The 22,020-nt window shown below is 48.1% G+C and overlaps 1 protein-coding gene across 1 annotated transcript in view; it reads left to right on the top strand.

The window, feature by feature from the left end:
* The first annotated feature begins 455 nt into the window (after positions 1–455).
* Positions 456–22,020, top strand: part of LOC144943390 (uncharacterized) — a 41,903-nt gene continuing 20,338 nt past the window's right edge. The window contains exons 1-6 of the mRNA XM_078870749.1: positions 456–511; positions 7,552–8,198; positions 10,192–10,354; positions 10,576–10,849; positions 12,007–12,117; positions 18,381–18,643. Coding sequence (XP_078726875.1) covers positions 7,663–8,198; positions 10,192–10,354; positions 10,576–10,849; positions 12,007–12,117; positions 18,381–18,643 — 1,347 coding nt within the window. The 5' untranslated portion in view covers positions 456–511; positions 7,552–7,662. The remainder of the gene's footprint in view (positions 512–7,551; positions 8,199–10,191; positions 10,355–10,575; positions 10,850–12,006; positions 12,118–18,380; positions 18,644–22,020) is intronic.

Here is a 22,020-nt window from a genome sequence, read left to right on the forward strand (position 1 = left end):
CACCTGATGACGGAGACTTGTGTTGCCTGCTTAACGTCGTGATTTATAATTTTATTTGTATAATTATTTCTATTATTTTTTACTTTTATTATTTATTTTTACCTACGTGACTTTACCGAAAAAAACTACGAGTATGAATCCTTGTAGTCACGAAAGCTTCAAATCTAGAATTAGGTGTTAAGATGTTCAAACACCAAACAGAAACCCTTTGCAAGGAATCAAGCCTGCATTAACCACACATACAGTACTTGTGCTGCACGTGCAAACAAAAATGCTCCGATAATATTTGGCATTGTAGTTGATATCGATTGGCCTCCACCAGAAGACAGCCTTCTTTCGAGCCAAATTTGCAATAGTTTAATTTAATATATTCTTCATTTCCACAAGGTGGCGTATAAAGAATAGTTAGTAGTACGCGATTCAGTCCCAACTGGGCGCTTATTTCCGTGCGATTGAGCGAGCAGAAACAACAAGCAGCGGGGACGATCGAGACAACGCAGTCCATCGTACGGTAGGGAAAGCCGACGGCAGCACGGAATCTTCGTCGTTGTTTCATTCACGTTGAGCGGGGAACACTGCTGTCATGTAGCGAGTTCTTTGAAACGTTTGCAAAACGCTACTCGGGACGGTCTGCGTTGGAATCGTGAGCCACTCCCACGGCCTCTCCCCGATTGTGCGCATCGCGTCCCCGATGAGAGTTGTAGTGTTTAGCTTGTTTTGTCCTTCAGTTTTTTTTTATTGTTGGTCATCTCTGTTCGAGAGACTCTGCCGTGCCCGCACGTGGGGTCTCAAAAGGGAAACATAATGGGCGACGTTTTGGGAAAAATTGGCCCTTCCATGGCAGCAATTGAGACTTCGTCGAGCAACGCTCACCAAGTGGCCAAGTCCCAGCGAGCGTCAACTTGTTCCGAAAGGCAAAAAAGTGCTAAAAATGTAGTGCGTGACTGAGGACGCTTAAAGGCGAAAAATGTACTACTGTACTGTAACAATGTTTAGCAGCAGGAGCTCTCTCTGTTTTTAAACGAAACGGGTGTGGTTAGGAGGCTGCGTTGATAACGGAAATGAACACAGCGGTGTGACCGTAGTGGAATCATCGGTGTCGTAGGTTGGGGGCCACCCATTGAGTGCGTACGCAAAAATCTGTCACCACATTCCTGCGGAGGGAGCTGGTAGGAACGTTGGGTTGCTCGGTCAATGGCCAGGGTCAACAGCGGCACAAGCCGGCGTGAGTAGGTTAAACGTTGAGTTTTATAAGGGCACTACGGGGTGACCAGCCCCTCCCCACCCAGCCCCACCCCCCACCCAGCCCCTCCCCTCCCCACCCAGCCCCACCCAGCCCGAGAGGGCGACCACCGTGGTGGAGCTGGAGCGATTCCATCGGCTCGTGTACAAAAGGGCAGATGGACACCAGTGGATAGACTCGAGATAACAAAACGATTGTACGAACGGGCTTCATTCCATATCGGATAAACTATGGGTCGTGATGATGATGATGGGGGCGTTGGAAAGGGAAGTTTTTTTTATTATCCATCAGTAGATAGACAATGGATCATGATGATGAGCCTGAAGCTACATTAATCTTTACAAATGTGCAATAGTTGTACTTCAGTGTCATCATAATGACCGCTCGCTCATGCAGCAAATCTGAAAATTACTACAACGTCTTTATTTAAATTAATCAAGTTTCAAACTCGCGTAGGACAGCCCAAGACAAAACTGGCATATGTGAGTTATTTTTGTTTGTTACGTCTTTAAAACGGCATCAAACGTTGCTCATGGTAAATACATACTAGTAATTGATGACTAACGTTATTCAGGAGTATATCCTGTAGGCATCAATAGACTGGACACGTTCTTTATTTGAATGGCCAAATATTTGCAGTGGGGCGGATCGTGTACACGATTGGTAAAATTTCGATTTAAAGCTTTCGTGACTGCAGGGATTCATCTTCTTGGTTCTTTCGGTAAAGTCACGTAGAAGGGAAATAATAAAATAATAAAAATTAAACATACTAAAATACAATTCTCACGACGTTTCGGAATTTCCAATTTTGATATGCAAAATTCCTTTGTCAAGGCGCCCTTCCTCCCCTAACCCAGCTTAAATATACGCTGCCAAGCTTGGTGGTGTTCATTCAGACGCTGTCTTTCCGACAGACCTGTTCTTCACCTGAGGACGGCTGCTTGCGTTGTAGCCGAAACGTCGTGATAATTTTATTTTATTATGTTTTATTTTTATTATTTTATTATTTCCCTTCTATGTGACTTTACCGAAAGAACCAAGAAGACGATTGGTAAACTGCAGTGGTTCATTTGGACTGTGATAACCACTACGTCCCGTGCCTAGCAACCATTTGTGTCCGAGTGTTGCACTCACCAGGGTTATTTTAATTTAGTAATTTAATTACACAAAGTACCATGTACAACTTTTCCCCATGTACGTATTGTGGTGTACAGTTAACCTTTCATCTTGCATTGTGATCTCTGAATAATCACCCACTGTGCCCGATCTCGAAAGTGAAGCATGGTTGAGTCTGATTCGTGCGCAGACTGGTGACAAACCGAGGCTTGCCAGGTGGTGTAGGTTGTGCGGCTGTAAGTAGATGGGAATGTAGTGTCACCCTTCATATGCATGGGGTTTCTCCTGGTATTGGCTAAACGTCTCAATTCCTCACACTTATGCAAAAAGAGGCTTGAGATTCAGTAAGACTCTCCTAGGTTAAAACAAAAGTGGAACTAATATCAACCTCCTTTCTAGACACACATTCGGTTAAAATGAACGTATCCACTTCAAATAAAATACAGTGTCTTTATTCAGATAACGCAATAAACACAATACAAAAAATAACCCATTCTCATCCTATGTCGTTTAGACTCTGTACAGATATTACATTCCACTACTAAACATGTTAAATTAGCAAGTACATACAGTCAACAAAGGAATAAACAAATTACTCTACATGTGTAGTGACATAGAATGAGTCACTAGGGTGCGTAGCGCTGGTTTCTGGCAAAGGGAATTGTGGGTGTAGCAGCCGATCTGCCAGCAGAACATGCAGTGCCATGGAATGGGTCACTAGGGTGCGTGGCGCTGGTTGCTGGCAGAGAGACGGCATCTGAGGATGTAGCAGCCTGGTCGGCTCACAGGGCACGTGATCGGCCGGGGTAAGGGATGTAGGGCAAAGGTGGCAGAGGGGACACGTGGGGTATAGCCCAGAACCTTCTGGTAGGTTCCAGAACGGGGCGAAGCCGAGGGCGGAGCCAGGCCACGCTGGGGGGCATAAAAGGGAGGTCCCGAGGCGGAATCGAGGCTGTCGTTTGGAATTGAACCCGTCATGCTACGTCTTTCGTCTCCTCGGCGTCGTGGTCAGGCTGTCCTGACCCATCTGTAGTTATCCCGTGTGTGAACAAAAGTGTTTAAGTGTAGAATAAACGTATGTGCCTCCTACTATTAGTGTCTCCGAAGTGACTCACTACACAAAGTCAAAAGTCAAAGTCAAAAGTCACTTTATTGTCAAGTGTGTTACATGCATGACATACAACACAGATGAAATTACAGTCCTCTCTCTTGGTCCCACGGTGCAACCAAGCAATTAAAAAATGAATCACAATTAACAGACATAAATAAACAATAAACAATCGGCGATCAACACAAGATAAATAATCAAAAATGTAATAGACTTAAAATAAACAACAGTCAAGAATTATAAAATGTAAAATATTATTTAAATAAAATATTTAAAGAAATAAGATATTTAAATCGGTGTGGTAGTGCGATGTAGTGCAATATGCAGTCCAGAGATCAGGATGTACGAGTGAATGTGTGTGTGGGGGTTGGGGTCAGGGGGCAAAGGGGGGAGGGTGGGCAGAGGGGGGTAGTGATGGTAGAGCAGGGAGGGAGTTGAGTCTCCTGACAGCCTGGTGAAAGAAACTGTCTTTGAGCCTGCTGGTCTTGGCCCAAAGACTCCGCAACCTCCTCCCTGACGGCAGCAGGCTGAAGAGGCTGTGAGATGGGTGGGTGGGATCACCTGCAATCTTGATTGCTTTGCTGGTGATGCGGGTGTTATAAATGTCCAGAAGAGGGGGGAGAGAGACACCAATGATCCTCTCAGCTGCTCTCACTATGCGCTGCAGAGTCTTGCGGCAGGACACGGTGCAGGTGCCGTACCACACGGTGATGCAGCTCGTCAAGATGCTCTCAACGGTGCCTCTGTAGAAGGTGTGCATGATGGGGGGCGGGGCTCCTGCTCTTCTCAGTTTGTGGAGAAAGTACAGGCGCTGTTGGGCTTTTTTGGCCAGTGATGCAGTGTTGTGACTCCACGACAGGTCTTCAGAGATGTGCACACCCAGGAACTTGGTGCATCTCACCCTCTCCACTGCAGCACCGTTGATGGTTAGCGGAGTATGCTGGGTGTGCACTCTCCTGAAGTCCACAACAATCTCCTTCGTCTTCTCAACATTCAAGTGGAGATTGTTGTCCTTGCACCACGTGGCCAGCCTGCTCACCTCACTCCTGCAGTTTGTCTCATTCCCGTTTTTGAATGCACCCACCACAGTTGTGTCATCCGCAAACTTAATGAAGAGGTTGGAGCTGAATGATGGTGTGCAGTCGTGGGTCAGCAAAGTGAAGAGGAGGGGGCTCAGCACACATCCTTGGGGGACCCCTGTGTTCAGTGTGATGGTGCCGGAGGTGTTGCTGCCAACTCGAACTGCCTGTGGTCTCCCTGTCAGGAAGTCCAACAGCCAATTGCACAGGGAGGTGTTGAGCCCCAGGTGGTCTAGTTTTTGGATGAGCTGCTGGGGGATGATTGTGTTGAATGCTGAGCTAAAGTCGATGAACAGCATTCTAACGTAGGAGTCTTTAGTCTCCAGATGGGTGAGAGCTGAGTGGAGGGTAGCGGAGATGGCGTCATCGGTCGAGCGGTTAGACCGATACGCAAACTGGAAAGGGTCCAGGGTGGGGGGAAGGACAGACTTGATGTGTTGTAGGACTAGCCGCTCGAAGCACTTCATAAGGATTGGAGTGAGTGCGACCGGGCGGTAGTCATTGTTGCAGGAGGGTGATGACTTCTTCGGGACCGGGATGATGGTGGTAGCTTTGAGGCACGTAGGTACAACAGCCTGTCTCAGCGAGGTGTTAAAGATGTCGGTGAAGACATCTGTGAGCTCCTCCGCACAGTCTCTCAGAACACGACCCGGAATGTTGTCAGGGCCCTGGGCTTTCCTTGGGTTCGTCCTTCTGAGGGATCCCCTCACGCTATCTGGGGATAGCGTCAGCACCTGGTCGCCGGGAGGTGGTGGAGTCTTCTGTGCTGGGGTGCTGTTGTCTGCCTCAAAGCGAGCGAAGAAATCCTTCAGCTGGTTCAGCAGAGAGGTGGAGCTGTCACAGGTCTGCGGAGAGGGTTTATAGTCCGTGATGGTCTGCATCCCTCGCCACAGGTTCCGGGTGTCTCTGCTGTCATTGAAGCGGTCGGCGATCCTCCTGGAGTACTGCCTCTTGGCCAATCTGATGCCTCGCGACAGGTTGGCCCTGGCTGTCTTCAGGCCCATCTCCTCGCCAGCTTTGAAGGCGGCGTTCCGAGCCCTCAGGAGCCTATGGACTTCCCCTGTCAGCCATGGCTTCTGGTTGGCCCGAATGGAGATGGTTCTGGTGACCGTGACATCCTCCATGCACTTCCTCATGTAGGAAGTGACGGTCTCCGTGTACTCCTGGAGGTCTACGGTGTTGTTGTAGGTGGCTGCCTTTCTGAACATGTTCCAGTCGGTGGTGGAGAAGCAGTCCTGGAGTGCCTCTGAAGACCCCTCAGGCCACACACAGATCCGCTTTATAACTGGTTTGGTGACTTTAACCAGCGGCCTGTATGCTGACGTTAGCAGAACAGTGGTGTGATCTGAGGCCCCAAGGTGGGGGAGGGGACGGGCTTTGTAGGCACCTTTGTGTGTAGTGTAGACATTGTCCAGGATATTGTTTCCTCGTGTGGGAAAGTTGATGTGTCCCTGGAGTTGTGGAAACACGCTCTTGGGGTTGGCATGGTTGAAATCCCCAGCCAGAATGAGGAAGGCATCTGGGTGGGCTGTCTGCTGGTCACCGATGTGCTGATGGAGTTCATACAGTGCCTCGTTCCTGTTGTTTTCGGAGCCAGGGGGGATGTATAGTGCCACCAGCAATATGGCACTAAATTCCCTCGGCAGGTAGAATGGCCGGCATTTAATTACCATAAACTCCACCAATGATGAGCAGTGTTGGCAGACCACAACAGCGTCGCGGCACCAGGCATCGGTGATGTAAACACAGAGTCCCCCGCCGCGAGTCTTCCCCCCCTCGACGAGCGCTCTGTCCGCCCGGAAACATGTTAGCCCGGCTAGCTGAATGGCATGGTCCGGGACGTTATCGTTAAGCCATGTTTCCACAAACACAAGGACACAGCACTCACTCACAGTCCTGGAAGTTGTACGAAGAAGGCGGATATAGTCCAGTTTGTTTTCCAGCGAGCGTACGTTGGCCAGTGTGCTGGTAGGGATAGCCGGCCGGTGAGGGCTAGCCGCTCGCCTAGCCTCGATACCTCCGCGCTTTCCCCTCTTCTGCTTCCTCATACACCGCCTGTGGCGCTTCCACTGTAGGCTGGCTGCAGTAGTGGGGGTCGGTGGTAGAGCAGGCCTCTGGAGCAGACCGCAGTCGCGTAGCTCTTCCGCGTCTGCTGGGTTTATATCCATGAGTGTGGTTCTGCCGATGGCGAGCAGAAATTCGCGAGAGTATGTGCGCCTTACGTTTAATCGACGTGATGATGACGAACAAATGCACGTAGATGGATAACACAAAAAACATAAAAACACCGATCTGATGGGAGAGAGAGGAGCCGCTGCATGTGTACGCTCCGCCATCACATGCAAGGAGAAGAGAGGGTCAAAGGAAGTCGTGAATGAAACAGAGAGAAGGACATGTCTAGATATATAAAGTGGTTAAACATATGCATAACAGTACAGTACGTGTAGAAACATATCCCTTTTAAAGAAGGTTCCATACGATACTGATGGTATTAATCGAAAAAAAACATTTTCAAATGGTACCGTATCATAAATGTTATCTGGTTGAATTGTAAGTAGTAGGAAATGCATGAACATTGGACCGTTTCTCGAGTAAAAAATAAAGTCTCGTTTTGGTCCATCAACCCCTTGGGCGTTCTGGACAAGTTTTCCAGCAACAATTGCTGTAGCAGGAATACCCCGAACCCTGCTGATGAGACTGAGAAAGTGAGAAACAGTGGCAAGGACATACCTGTCATTGCCTACCTTATTAGAGTCCAATTCATACCTTATTGGTCACCCCGTGCCCTTATAAATCTCAACGTTCATCCTACAAAGTCCCATCACAAGGGAGAGACACAAACAAATAGACACAAATATTTCCCCGTATTGAAAACTACATTTTCCTGTACAAGAATACAAGTAAACCATACGGGTTGACAGATATGCAAGAAGAACATGGTTAAAATACAAAGAAAATATGCAGTTGAACTGATAACATTTGTATCGTTTTGTGTTATGTATCAGGGTTTCGTCACAAGAGGACAACAATACTGTACGTCATGAGCAAACTAAAGGCAAGGAGCTGAAATGTAATTGCAAGAACTTGATTCAGCAGTGGCTTCGGTATCTGTCGTCATGGCTTCTGTGAAAATTGTCCGTGCGAAATACAGAAAATTTCCCACTCTTTTTGAATTGCAAAATGTGAAGCTGACTATTGCAGAAGTGGACTCTATAATTGGCAAATTGGAACGAGAAAAAGAGGCTCCAGCCACAGTGGAAGAATTTGAGAGTGACGTCCGCTCTCTCAATTTCCTTGCCTATTTGCACCTGCGTCAACTCCAGCCTGACAAGGCCAAGCCCTTAGTGGAGGACACCCTACAAAAGGAGCCACGCAACGTGACGGCCCTTGCCAACAAGTGTGAATTGCATCTACAGTACTTTGAAATTACAGAAGCCGAAGCAGCATTGCGAACCTTGGAGAGTGTAAGCGAAAACAAGGAGTCAATCGCCATCGCTTTGTCAGAGCTGGCTTACAGCCTGTCTCGATGTGGGCCTTGCTCGCATCTGTCGGCCGCCACAAAGTTTGCAGAGGCCATCGAGGTGGGCCAGAGTCGATGCTTGCCTGAGAAGCTTGTGGCTTGGCATTATGGAATGGCTTTGAGCTACAACAGGTTGGTTTTTGATACGTAAAAAAAGAGGTTTTAGATGACTAACAAATAACAGGAGTTTCGATTTAAAGCTTTCGTGACTGCAGGGATTCGTCTTCTTGGTTATTTCGGTAAACTCACGTAGAATGGAAATAATAAAATAATAAAACAATAAAAATAAAACAAATTATTTTGTCAAGACTCTCTTCGCCCCTCCAACCCAGCTTAAATAGTCGCTCCAAGCCTGGGGCGTGTCATTCAGACTCTGTCTTGTCGACAGACCTGTTCTCCACCTGAGGACGGCTGCTTGCGTTGTGGCCGAAACATCGTGATAATTATTTTATTATGTTTTATTTGTATTATTTTATTATTTCCATTCTACGTGACTTTACCGAAAGAACCAAGAAGAGAAATAGCAGGAGGTTCCAGTATGCTTTCTGGCATAATTCTGCACACAGTCTGTGATATTTGTAATAATGCTGCTGTCATCTTGAAATGCAAAGTATTCCTGGATTTCCTTGTGTGCTTTTACTGTATAAAACACATTTATATGATTCATACTTCTGTTTACAGGTGATGGGTTTTCACATTGGTTATTGAATAGGTTTGCTATTCATGTAACAATTTCTTTATTTAAATCCCAAACAATACAAATTATAGTTCGAATTAATTACAAAGCAGACACTCAATTAAGCATCTTATAATGCACCAATAAGCTGAACGTTCAACCTGGACCCCTCGCTTCAACCTAAACTGACCAACGTGGCGAAATATGGTCAAATAACCCCCATGATTTGACAAGGTGTTGCCGAAGCCTTCATCCCGCAGTGGATTGACAATGTGCTATCAGCCTATAACATCAGTAAAACCTCTCAAAGCCAGACTCGAGTAAACTTGAATTTGGGGTAAGCAGGAGAGGCAAACCAAAATATTACACATTTTTAAAATAAAAAAAACCCCAACCGGAACACTGCTTACTTGTGGTACTTAAGATGTGCGCTAGGACATGGCTTGTCATGTCCTAAGACATGACAAGCCATGTCCTAGCTGCTGGTGCTGCTGATACACTTGGGCTACGCCCATCTCCAAACCTTTATAAACAGTTTGCCTTTAGAGGCTAACACCTTTTCCTGATGACGACCACTTGTGTTGCGATCGAAACGTCGTGGTATTTTTATTCACTTTTTTTTCTATCTACGTGACTCCTCCCCTACTGTACGTGGTATTTCATCTGGGTTTCGTCCCATAGCTAAAACAATGTGACTCCGTGTTCTTCACCAATTTTCAGAGGGGGGGGGCACTTTCGCCGATAAGACATCAGCAGTGTGAAGGCCACCACACATTTGAAACCATTGGGGGTTTGACAGTGGCACGATGATGGGGGGGGGGTGTTTTTAGATGTTGTGTTTGTGTTGGGAGCCGCACTAAAGGCCACCAGGGGCTGCCAGTGGCCCACGTGCCTTACAATGAAGAACTCTGAAGTAACTATGAGACCTCCTTTACCAGTGGCAAAATATAGTAATAGGTTTATACCCTTTCAACTGGTACAAAGACTGACACCTTTATACAAGGCATCATGTTTGCAATAGCCACAACACAAGCAGTCAAAATGCAAATAAAAAGATAAACTTCAAGGACAGTGCATATCATTATCATCAGAGCTATTTATTTTTGTTTACATTTTGACTGCTTGTGTTGTGGTTATTGCAAACATGATGCCTTGTATAAAGGTGTCAGTGTTTGTACCAGTTGAAAGGGTAAAAACCTATTTCTACTGAAGTAACTGTTATTGGCCAAACATAATGCTGAACAATTGTCAATTGGGATTACACCTAACAGCAACATAGCCCCCCTACTGCTTAAACTTGGCAGGACCCTCTTAAAAAAGAGTTTTAAGGACTCTGTGTGGCTTTCTCTGGTAAACGAGCGTTATAACTTTAATAATGGCTTTGAAGTGTTTAATGCCTTGAATGTATTGTTTAGTGAACTTAACGTGAACACTGTTCTTTCCATGCAGGAGTTTGGCTCTGGAACACATTTTGGAAAATCCGGGCGTTGATGTGGAAGAAAACTTTAAAATGGCAATTGCGGCACTTGCCTACGTCGCTAAGTCAGACCACAAGTTTCTGAAGGCCAAAGCGTACGTGATTCTGGGTGAAATCACAAAGCACTATTGGAGAGTACGTACTTTTATATCCGTATATTATGAAATGATTTGAATTTCATTTATGGTTAATTGTACTTCTTTCATGTGGTTCGTTAAAGACAAATGTGCACACTTTGTGTTAGCCTGGTGTGCGAGAATAGACTTGTGTGTGTTTTTTTTTAAAAGAGCCTTTCATAACGCATTTGAGTGCGCCTGTTATAACAATGGAATTTTTTTTTATTGTTCTCCCATCAGGATGTCAAGCGCGTCCAAGGCAACATGTCGCATGTAATTGTGAAGCTGCCCGAGGAAAGCCTGACAGTCTTCGAGTGCTTCGAAAGAGCGTATGAACTGGCGCCAGAGGACCACTGGGTCCTGGGGCGATTTGGAAGGCACCTCCGACACGTCAAGCAACACGAGCGGGCTCTGGAGATGTTAAACCGGGCATGCGACCTCTGCCCCTCGGCCTTTACCCGCCATCACCAAGGACTTGTGTACCGCTCCATGGCATACGAGGCCAATAATACCGGTAAAGGTGGAAACATATTTAATACAAATTCAAATGTATTTCCTTGGTTTGGAGTTGATACCAAAACGTGATACGCGAGACTTCTCTGCTACTATCAAGTCGTCAGAATTTAATCACACATCAATTCACAAGGAGTGTTAAGTGTTCATATTCTTAGGTTTTTTCGGTAAAGTCACGTACCTAAGAATATGAATCCTTGCAGTCACTAAAGCTTCAAATCTAGAATTGAGTGTTAAGTGGTCCTAACTGACCTTTTCACCTATAAATCAAGAAGGTGTTCGTGCAATACTTTTATAGTTTGCTATGTTACATAAAAAAAGTAAAACATTGTGTTAATTGTGGGTGATGATCGTGTGAGGTTTATATTGGTGCACTTAATTCTAGATTTGATACAGCTAATCTGGCTGTGACGGTCCCACCTGATGACGGAGACTTGTGTTGCCTCCGAAACGTCGTGATTTTTGTTTTTATTTTATTTTACTTTCATTGGTGCACTTATTTATATATTAATTGGCAGCAGAATTAATATGGTCACAATTTCAGGCTCTAAAGACAGTTTACAAGTGATAAATTACAGAATCTTCAACCCATTTCAGATTTCTAAATGTATCTTAGAAAATATATCTTACGTATAAATGTGTGCGAGCAAACGTCATGGGTAGGACACAAAATATACATTTCTTATACTGGTAGGAACCTCCTGGTTGCACCAGCCCACAGGGGATTATTCTGTCCATCCGTCGTGCATCCTAAAATGGGAGGGGTGGGGCTGGGTGGAGAGGGGAGGGTGGGGAGGTGCTGGGTGGGGTGGGTGCGTAGGGGCTGGGTGGGGAGGGTGGGGCTGGGTGGGGGGTGGGAGGGGTGGGGCTGGGTGGGGAGGGGCTGGTCACCCCGTGGTGCCCTTATAAAACTCAACGTTTAACCTACTCACGCCGGCTTGTGCCCGCCCTCACAGTCGGGCATATTTGCGGAATACATCACGCCGCCGTTGACCCTGGCCATTGACCGAGCAACCCAACGTTCCTACCAGCTCCCTCCGCTGGAATGTGTTTGTCATGTTCATGAAGTAAATCGTGAAGTAGGAATGTGGATCTAAATATGTAGCCTGAGTGCATCACAACTCCACCTGATAATCTTTTCCGAATTTAATTTTACAGCTAATGCAGGTCGGGGCAGAAGCCACAGAGGACATCCCAGAAGCAGGGGATATCAACAACGACGAGATAGCGAAGGAAGGGGAGCTCATGGTGGATTCACTGCAGACATCTGTGAGTCGTTTTCTGCAATACGCCTTGAAAACAAAGATCAGCGACCAGCTCAGGGTGAGCAGTCCATTGTGCCAGATCTTTTCTCTGTTCCATGCAGAGGGAGGAGAATGGGAAGACATCACTGTTCACAAACACCAGGTCGCTTACAATATTATGCCGGCACTCGCAGTGATAATGAACAAAGAAGAGGCAGAGGTAACACAGTTGCTCTGCAGGATTACCAAGGATGGAACAAATCAGGTCATGACGGACGTAGTTACCAAAGACAGGACCAAGTTTTAAGCAATCGCAACACATCTGCTGGATATCCATCATACAGGCCCTTGCCAGAGCGGCCAATCTTTACCCATGCTTCATCAGGATATAAGAATGTCACAGATCCTCGGGCAAAAGATAAGATGGATCTTGCCATTGAATGCATCAAAAAGGGCATAGAACTGTCAAATGAAACGGCCCATTCCTTGCTGGGGACTTTAGCTGATATTTACTCATCATTGGGCAAGCATGAGGAAGCTGATGAGTGTTTCCGAAAGTCACTGCAAGAAGATCAATATGTCACACACCTTTCCCGTGCTCGGACACTGGAGGTATGGGGCCTGGCCATGAAGAAGCGTGGAATGTTGGAGAAAAGCCATAATTACTTTCGCATGGCTATTGAATATGCAGCCAAAGTAAAAATTACACAGAGGGTGGCCTTTCAATTATTTATGCACCAACTGAAGGATTGTCGTGACCCGACACACAAAGACCTTCTGTACCAATCAACATTTTTTGAGCTTGTAGGGCGCCACGGGGATGCTCTCAAATTACTTTATGAAGCGCACAGCATGAAACAGGATCCAGAAGTACAATATAGCATCATCAAGAACCTGGCCGCAGAGAAAGAGTACCAGAAGGCGCTGACCTCTTGTGTTATGCTGCAATGCACGGATTCTGCAGACATTATAGATGACCGTGATCTGGTAGACATCTCTTTTGGCGCTGTCAAGCAGCGAATGGCGGATCTTTCGCTGCAGAATTCGCAAGTGCTGCGGAACATCTATGACCGCCTGCTAAGAAATTCGTGCAAAGAGCACGAGGTGTTCATCTTCCATAACGAGGACGATAAAAGTGCAGCTTTGGCTGAAAATGTTCAGGAGCTCGCAAAAGAAATGGCACAAGTTGAGTGTGTCCCCCTTTGCTGTGTGCCAGGTGGCCAGATATTGGTACAAAGTATCGCGGAGGTACCAGAGAGTTATGACGCGATAATTGTGATGGTGACTCCAGAGTTTGTTAGAAACGATGCAGCGAAGAAGCTCTGCCTTTATCTGCTGCAGGGGTCTTGTGTCCTGCTGTGCCTGTGTGCGCCCTGCGTCTCCGAAAACGACATCCCTAAGGCCCTGAAGGCAGCGCACCGCGCGATACTTCCTCAGGGACTGTGCGGCGAAGCTTTCAAAGACATCGATCCATTGCATAAGCTCGATGTGTGGAGAAACATCTTTGACCATTTATGGGCCGCTAAAAATGCTGCATAAATGATGGGCAGTACTGAGAATTGTTGCTGCAGTGAAACTGTGCCAGTCTGCGTCCGGCGTAGGTGACGCTGTTTGCAGATCCTCTCATTTGCGATATGCCACGAAAAAACCCCACGATTTTCCTCCTCAAGAGAAAAAATCGCAGAGGAAAGAGGCGTTTTTTTGCCGTGCGATTCCCGAAATTTGAGAATGATTCGCAGATTTTTATGGAATTGAGCCTTATACATTCATGTACAGTATACATGTATATGTTTAGACTGTATTTATGTGTAGACATACTATACACATATCTATTATTTGGTTCTTTCGGTAAAGTCACCTATGTGACTTTACCGAATGGATCCTTGCAGTCACGAAAACTTCAAATCTAGAATACACATACCTGTCAACCCATACGGTTTACCCGTATTCTTGTTTTCAGGTCCATACGACGTACATACGTTTCAATACGGGAAAAAAAAATGTAGTCTATTTGTTTGTATGTCTCCCTTGTGATGGGGCTTTGTAGGATGAACGTTGAGATTTATAAGGGCACGGGGTGACCAATACGGTCAGAATTGGTCTGTAATAAGGTAGGCATTGATAAGGGGTTAACAGGTATGTGTACGTGTTCTGAATTCATGAAAACGTACTAAAATCCACGATTGTATCGCGATCGGGGGGAGTTTTTGGCCACGCGACTCTTCTCATCTGCAATAATTTTGTATTTACAATACCTCTAATGAGCCACGGAGGCTCATCAGGGAAAAGTGTCCACACCTGCTTAGCCATCCGGCCAGATAATGCCTACGGCCGCCTGGGCAGCTCTTTCAGAGGGCAGCTACCATATCTATTTCCAGGCTGGCACGAGGCAAGTTCCGGCATTCGCACTACCAAGTGCACTAGGCTAAGGGGAAGCTCTAGACAGCTGGTGAAGGAATAATTAAATGTCGGCCCAAGAGAGGCTGCTGTTGTTGCTGGTGCAGGTGTAGTAAGTACTCAGGAGGCTTGACGACGGGATCGGAGGCACACTTATTTATTAACACAACTTGTATACAGTTAACGAGTATACACAGGACCTAAGGGGTAACGTCCCCTTACTCGGCTAACAGGGAGACACGACATCTAAGCCCCGCTAACCTAAGCCCAAGTCCTCCACTAGGGAGCTAAGGGAGGCTACCTGTCCCAGCCCTGGTCAAGCTGGGATCCGGCACCCTGAGTCCCCAGACCTGCTCGTCAGTCTGGGCTCTCGGGGCCACGCCACCGGCTAGCCCTGGTCAGCCCTTACAAGGACAGCGAGCCAGGGAAGCTCCGGGGCCTATTCTAGCTGGTCTTCCGTCTTCGCTGGTTAAAGCTGATACTTCGACCTCGAGCCCTCCGGCTCACCACCTTTTATAGTACTCGGCCCCCCGGGAGGGGCCCGTGGGGGATGCAGGTGCGGACGTCGGTGCGAGCACCTCCTATGTGTACGGCCCTAACCACGCCCCTTGTGTTTGTTGGCCATCCGCTCCCATACACAATTACACCTCTACACAGGTACAGGAGTCATCCAACAAAAAGAAATGCAGCAAATTAGACTCGTCATCATAATCGGAAATGCGTATGCCACGAAGACTTGTTGAGCCAACCATTGTCCATTTTCCACCACGTGTTAGGCCTCCTGCAAGGTTAAGCACGTGTCACGGCAGATCTGATGAACCCATGACTCCCTTGGGATGACTGACTGGTCGGTGCCATGATAGAGACGGCCAAGATCCACTCTACACTGGTGACGAGTGTGCAAAGCCCTTGAGTTGTTATTGGTCCAAAGCTCTTGTTCTCTTCCCACATTAACACCAAAGGATCTCAAACTTGCATATGTGCAACATCTCCCGTATCCACCATTTCCTTATCTCTTCTGCCCCCTCGACCCCCATCCACGCCTCCCATCACATCCTGACGTCACTGTTGCAACTCTCTCCTAACCAAACCTCGGAGGATCCAAAATGTTTGTGCCACACTCATTATCTGCACTCATAAATGTTACCGCATTACAGCAAATCCCTCGCTAAACACGGACGTTTGCGTTCCTGAAATTGCAGCATAAAGCGTATCCGCGTCAAGCCGGAGTCATTTTCCCATGAGGAATCATGGTAAAGGCCGGGATGCCTTTCCAAACATGCAAAACAGTACAGTACACTGTTTTGCATGTTATTTTAAAATGTATTGTGTTTATATAGCATTTCCATAAATATGCTATGTGTGAAAGTAATTTCATGATCAAGTGTGTGTGAGAGAGAGAACGATATGGCGAGTGAAAAAGATAAAGGTGACGCTAAGCACACAGATGCTGGAATAAAGACTGAGGAAGAGGAAGGCACAGATGGCATCAGCCAAGTACCAGCTCCCAGCATCACCGAACAACGCTGCCAACACCCACGCTGCTCAGAAAAAAATCCATCACACGCTAGACTCGCGTTATTGCGGGCGGAATGTGCGTTAAGTGAAAAACATTCCCGAAAAGAAAAACAGCGTTAAAGCGAAACTGCATCGTGTGAACATGCGTTAAGCAGGAGACCCTTGAAAAACGCGGGGGTTACGTTCTTGGAAAGTGCCGTGAAAGCCAAAATCAAAAATAGACAAAAAAATAGACACGTGACAATGCCAAATAAACACCATGGTACCAGCCACGAAAGGCCTGCGAAAGGTCGAAATCAAGAACGATAACCCGCGAAAGCCAAGGGTTTGCTGTACTTCAGTCCTATTACTGGCTCTTAATCCAGTCGCGGTGGTTGTGGACAGACATAAAAACTATAAAGGGCGCATAGACTGTAAACATGCACATCGTCGTGAAATGTGACGGAATGGAAAATTATACTGCATTATCACCTTAAGGCAATGTGAAAGATCTGTCATTCAAAAACTGCTGGATATCTGCCAAAAGTTGTGCCTTATAATGGCGTTTCTGAAAAAGTACTGTACAGATGGTGGGACTTCCCGTTTCGACAGCAAATTTTTGCTTTGTACTGTATGCCAAATTAACACCAAGACATGTTTAGCTTTCAGCAACCACGAATATTTTGAATTCACCACACAACTGTGTGACACTGAATTGCCTACTTAATATTGTATATTGCCTGGTCTGCAAGGGTCTCCCTCGGATATCTCATTGAGCACTCTTGTTTAATGTAAATGGATGTTCATCTATTGCCTTTCACGCTGAGACGCAGTTGCCTCTACTTGCCTGAAATGTTAATTTTCATTTCCATAAAATACCTTATAGTTCTTGCATGTTTAAAATCTGCAGGCGCAGTTTACTTTCTTAAAGTTTAATTACTTTACATTATTGTTCAATGATTTGTTAAACGTTTTAAAACAACCATTGACTTAAAAACAACTTCATGTAACCCGATATGCCCTTGTGTTGCTTAAATCTCAGCAATGTACACTGAAAGTAAATGAATACTGAAAATAAAAATGATGAAAATGCAACGGTATTGCTCGTTATTGCAAGGCCTTTAGAATTAGAATATTGATTTATACTGGAGGAATCTGATTTCAAAAAATGCCCAGTAAGGACGTGTAAGAACGTTACAACAAACACAAGGAAGCAATTATATCTTGTCGAGACCACTTGACGTTGCCTACAGTTATTTTACTGTATTTGGAATGTCTTTTTTATGTATTGAAATAAGATTGTGGAGTTCGATGCCCAGTGTTCTTTTACTCGAGTTACTGTCAAAGCAAATTACGTTTCATTAAGTTATATTACGTTTTCTTGGTTCTTTCGGTAAAGTCACGTAGAAGGAAAAAAATAAAAAATAAAACATATTTATTATATTATATTATTATATTAATATTTTTTTTATTATGTTTTATTTATTTTTTTCCTTCTACGTGCCTTTACCGAAAGAACCAAGAAGATGAATCCCTGCAGTCACGAAAGCTTTAAATCGAAATATATTACGTTTCTTTAATGTAACAAAAAACGATTACAGTACTTCCAATACCAAACTGTTGAAAACATATCTCATGGTACTTTTCAAAGGGGGCCCCAAATCGTAGCATTGGCCACCAGTGGGAGGGCAAGCCACTGCTCCCCTGCCCTCCATGCTAGTCACGCTACTGCTTGAACCCTTTAAAGTTTAAACTTTCATGGTCGACCCGACATCCGACCTCGTGAAAACCCTTCTACCAGCCAGGGCCAGCGTGACGTGGATGATGATGTCTCCACGCCCAGGTAAATCACCCCTCCAGTGTTGCAAAGTTCGCTTAGCGTGAGCGAACCTGGACTTGTTTTTATCACAGATTGCGGTCGTTTGGACTTGCTTTGTTTAGACGTCGCCTATTTTGGACTTTGTTGTAATCGGTGACTTCAACACAAAGTCGGGAGTTGAAACAGTGTTTGCAGGAGTGGTTGTGGCAACAACGAGCCAGAGGAAGCACCGGGCGGCTTAAAAGTATCAACATTTGGCACAGTAGGGGGGCATGACTTTTGCATCTGACAGTCATCTCAGCAGGGGCGGTTTCTTCATTAGGGCGATTGGGCGACGCACCACCAATGTGTAATGCGGGCGTAAACGGCTTCGCGGATATGACGTCATGGGGGGAGGAGTTAGGTCACGTGAGAGAGACGGCGTTGGTTCATTCACACGTCGCGCTTGAAACCATATGTGGCCCCTCGAGACGATGCGTCATCTCCCGATGTTGCCTTGCCGGGGTCTGTGGCTGCCGACTCATCCTTGCCTGTGCCTGTTGACCTTGCAAGAGTGCCTGTCGTGCCTTTTACAGACAAGCCGGCCGTGACATTGCTGGAGACAGGAGACTCTGCTCGGGGTGTGCCTACCACGGCTGCGGGGACTCCGAGCCCCGCCGCCCTTCCGACCCCGTCGCAGACACGATCGCGACGCACCCCCGACGCTGGGCCTTCAGGGACACGGGACCGGGACGTTGACGGGCCTCCAATAGCGACAGGAGGACTTCATCCTGTCGCTCCTAAAACCCCGTCACGTTCCCGGTCTGCAGGAGGGCCGCCGCCCATCCGGGACGGACCGGCGACCCGAACGCGCTCAAAGTCCCTTACATTTTGTTACATTTGAAGTACCGGTAAGTACGCTGGACACCCAGGTTGAGGCACACGTATCTTTATTACAAGTTGTCGGTACAGGACAGCACTAGAGGGGGTAGCGGCCCCCTCACCCGGATAACTGGGGATACACCCTAGCTAATCCTGACCTACTCCCAAGTCCTCCACTAACGGGCTAGGGGAGGCTAACTGGCCCGACACTGGTGAATCGGGCTACGGTCTCCGGAGTCCCAGGGTACTGACCCTGGTTCACGGAACCACGCCTCTGGCTTGATCCTCCGCAGCCCTGACAAGGGCGGCGTCGAGGGGAGTCCAGGGCTTCTAACTAGGAGATCTTCCTTCTTCCTCCTTCGTTCCCAGACTGAGCCACGAGCTCTCTCTGTCCTCCCCCTTTATACCCCCCGTCAGGATCACAACCCCCCAGGCTGCCTGATGCGGACGTCGCTGCGGGCACCCCACCCCCGTGTACTCCCGGAGCTCCGCCCACTGTGTTTATTCCCCGTTGGATCCCATGCACCTACAGCCCTCCCGTAACAACCCTACATCACTCCCCCCATTACAGCTCGCAGCCGTCCCGGCTGCAACAATTCCAATAAAGGAACATTTACCCCTCAACCCCGTGTGTGCCTCATTTTTTTCAACAAAATGCAAATTGAACAACAACAACAAGAACAACAAGAAGAACAAGCACACCCCCGAAGGGAATGTCCGACGCACCCCCCCCCCCGTATAAATACGAAATCCGTAAAAGCGCGTATATACAACTAGCCAGGAACTCCCCCAGCACACACAGCACACCCACGACACACAACGCACCCACAACACACACACCCCGCCCACACACACAACACAACACACACAATGTGGCAGGAGCGCACCACCGACGCAGCATACAGTAACCATGACACGTGAAATAAAAAAAAAAAATTCTTCTTTCTGTATATTATAAGAGTCTGCGCATCTTAGCGCGCGTCCTTGCCGCAGGCCCGTCACACGGGGCAACCCCGGACGGCGGACCATCCGGTGGCGGCTGTCCCTTTCGAGATGAGGTCGCGATTGAAGTGGCGCGACCGTCGGCATCACCCGTGTGGGTTGTAGGGCATGAGCCCGTCATTCTCGGTGCACCTGTGGGTGGGACAGCCGGCAACACATCAGGCGAGAGCAGCGACGGACCCTCCGAGTCGGTCGACCCCCCACATGCTTGGCCCCGCGCGTGTGGAGTGGGCCCTCGCACCGCAACAAACGGTTTTAGCCTAGAGGGGTGTACAAACCACCGGCGCCTGCCCCATTTGATTCGAACGCACTGAGGCCTCAAAACCTCGACAACCTCGACGGGGCCCCGCCACGGGCGCACGAGTTTAGAGGAGGTCGCGAGCGGTACCTGGGGACAGTGCAGCCATGCCCTGTCCCCCGGCTTCCACTGCAGCACGTGCGCGCGAGCCAGCCTGAGGCGCTCGTTCGCCTTTTGACGCCTGTCAGAATTTAGCCTCGCAGCATCCCGCGCCTCAGTCAGTTTGTCAAGGTTAAATTTAACGTGTTCATCCAATTTAATTTTACCCAGCGGCGCGGGGATCTGCAGCTGTGCCGGAACAGGTGGGTCGGGTTCGCGGCCATACATAAGAAAGAATGGTGAAAATCCCGTCGCAGCATGGGGAGCCAATCTGTATGCCGCTAGAACCCCTTGAATTTGTAAGTCCCAATCAGTCTGTGAGTCCGAGACTTGCTGCGACAACATAGACGAGATGGTGCGATGCAGACGCTCGACCATCCCGTCCGTTTGCGGGTGATAAGGAGAGGTTCGAATTTTTTTCGTTCCTAGGAGATCACAGACTTGTTTTAGGAGTTTCCCGGAAAAATTTCTACCCTGGTCGGTCAACAACCGCTCCGGGGCACCTTTGTCCATGACATAACCTTGGACAAAGGCGTCGACGATGGCTGCTGCCGACTGATTCGCCAGGGGCCAGGCCATAGGCCAGCGCGTAAAATATTCGACCCCAGTAAGCAAATATTTATTTCCCCTGGGGGTGGCGGGGAATGGCCCCAGAATGTCCAGTGCGACCAGTTCATTTACTCGGGAGACCTGGATGGACTGCAAGGGCGGGTTCGACTCCCGTGCCGGTGGTTTGCGCTGCGCACACCGAGGGCACGCTGCCAACAGATCAGTGACATCCCTTGTCATGCCTGGCCAAAAAAAATTCAGCTGGAGCAAGGCGAGAGTTTTCTGGGTCCCCAGGTGGAGGAGGCGCTCATGCGCAGCCCACACCACCTTACCCCGTAATCCCGAAGGGACCACCAGCCGGTGACGGTGGGATTTGCTGTCCCAATGCATGAGCAACCCTGCGTGCATGCCCCAAGCGTCGGCCTCACCCGTCCCCCGCCCCCTCTCCCCGGCGCGACGACGCAACGCGAGGAGGGAGGTATCCTCCATTTGGAGGCGCCCCCATTCATTAACGGGCAACCCAAGCAGGGAATCTTTCCCCTGTTCCGCGATATCAATGGTGACCAATGTTTCGTCATTGGCGGCGGCCGCCAGGACCGGAACCATCATGTCCCCTGCCGGCTTGCAACGCCCAGACCCCAGGAGGCATGCGCATTCGGAGGCGGTTGGCATCCGTGACAGAGCGTCAGCGTTGGTGTGGCGAACGCCCTTACGGTAGGTGGTTTCGAAATCGAAATCCTGGAGGACCTCCAACCATCGGGACAATTGTCCCGATGGCTGTTGAACCTTCAGGGCGTACTGCAGTGCCGCATGATCTGTGCGGACGGTGAAACGCCGACCGTACAGATATGGGCGATACTGTTGGATGAAATAGACAATTGCCAACAGTTCCCTACGGGTGACACAATATCTTTGCTCCGCTGGAGACAACACCCGACTGCCGTACGCAACCACCCGTTCCACGCCGTCAACCACCTGGGAAAGCACACCTCCAATACCCGTGTTGCTCGCGTCGGTGTCGAGCAAAAACGGCCTAGAAAAATCTGGGTAAATCAGGGGAGGAGCCTTTACCAGGGCGTCCCGAAGGGAGCAGAAAGCAGCTTCCTCCTCCTGACCCCAGTGGAACCGAACCCCTTTAGATGTTAACGCGTGTAGGGGTTTGGCAATCGTTGCAAAATTAGCGACGAAGCGTCGGTAATATGATGCGAAGCCAATAAAACTCCTGACCTCTCCCACCGAGGTGGGAGTCGGCCAGGAGCTGACACACTGCGTTTTGGCGGGATCGGTAGCAATACCCGAGCGCCCTACGATGTGCCCCAAATAACGCACCGACTCGCGTAACAAATGGCATTTCTGGGGCTTAAATTTCAAATTAGCAGCCCGCATCTTTAGGAAAACCGCCCGCA

The sequence above is a fragment of the Lampetra fluviatilis genome, chromosome 31 (genome assembly GCF_964198595.1).
Source record: "Lampetra fluviatilis chromosome 31, kcLamFluv1.1, whole genome shotgun sequence".
Lineage (NCBI taxonomy): Eukaryota > Metazoa > Chordata > Hyperoartia > Petromyzontiformes > Petromyzontidae > Lampetra > Lampetra fluviatilis.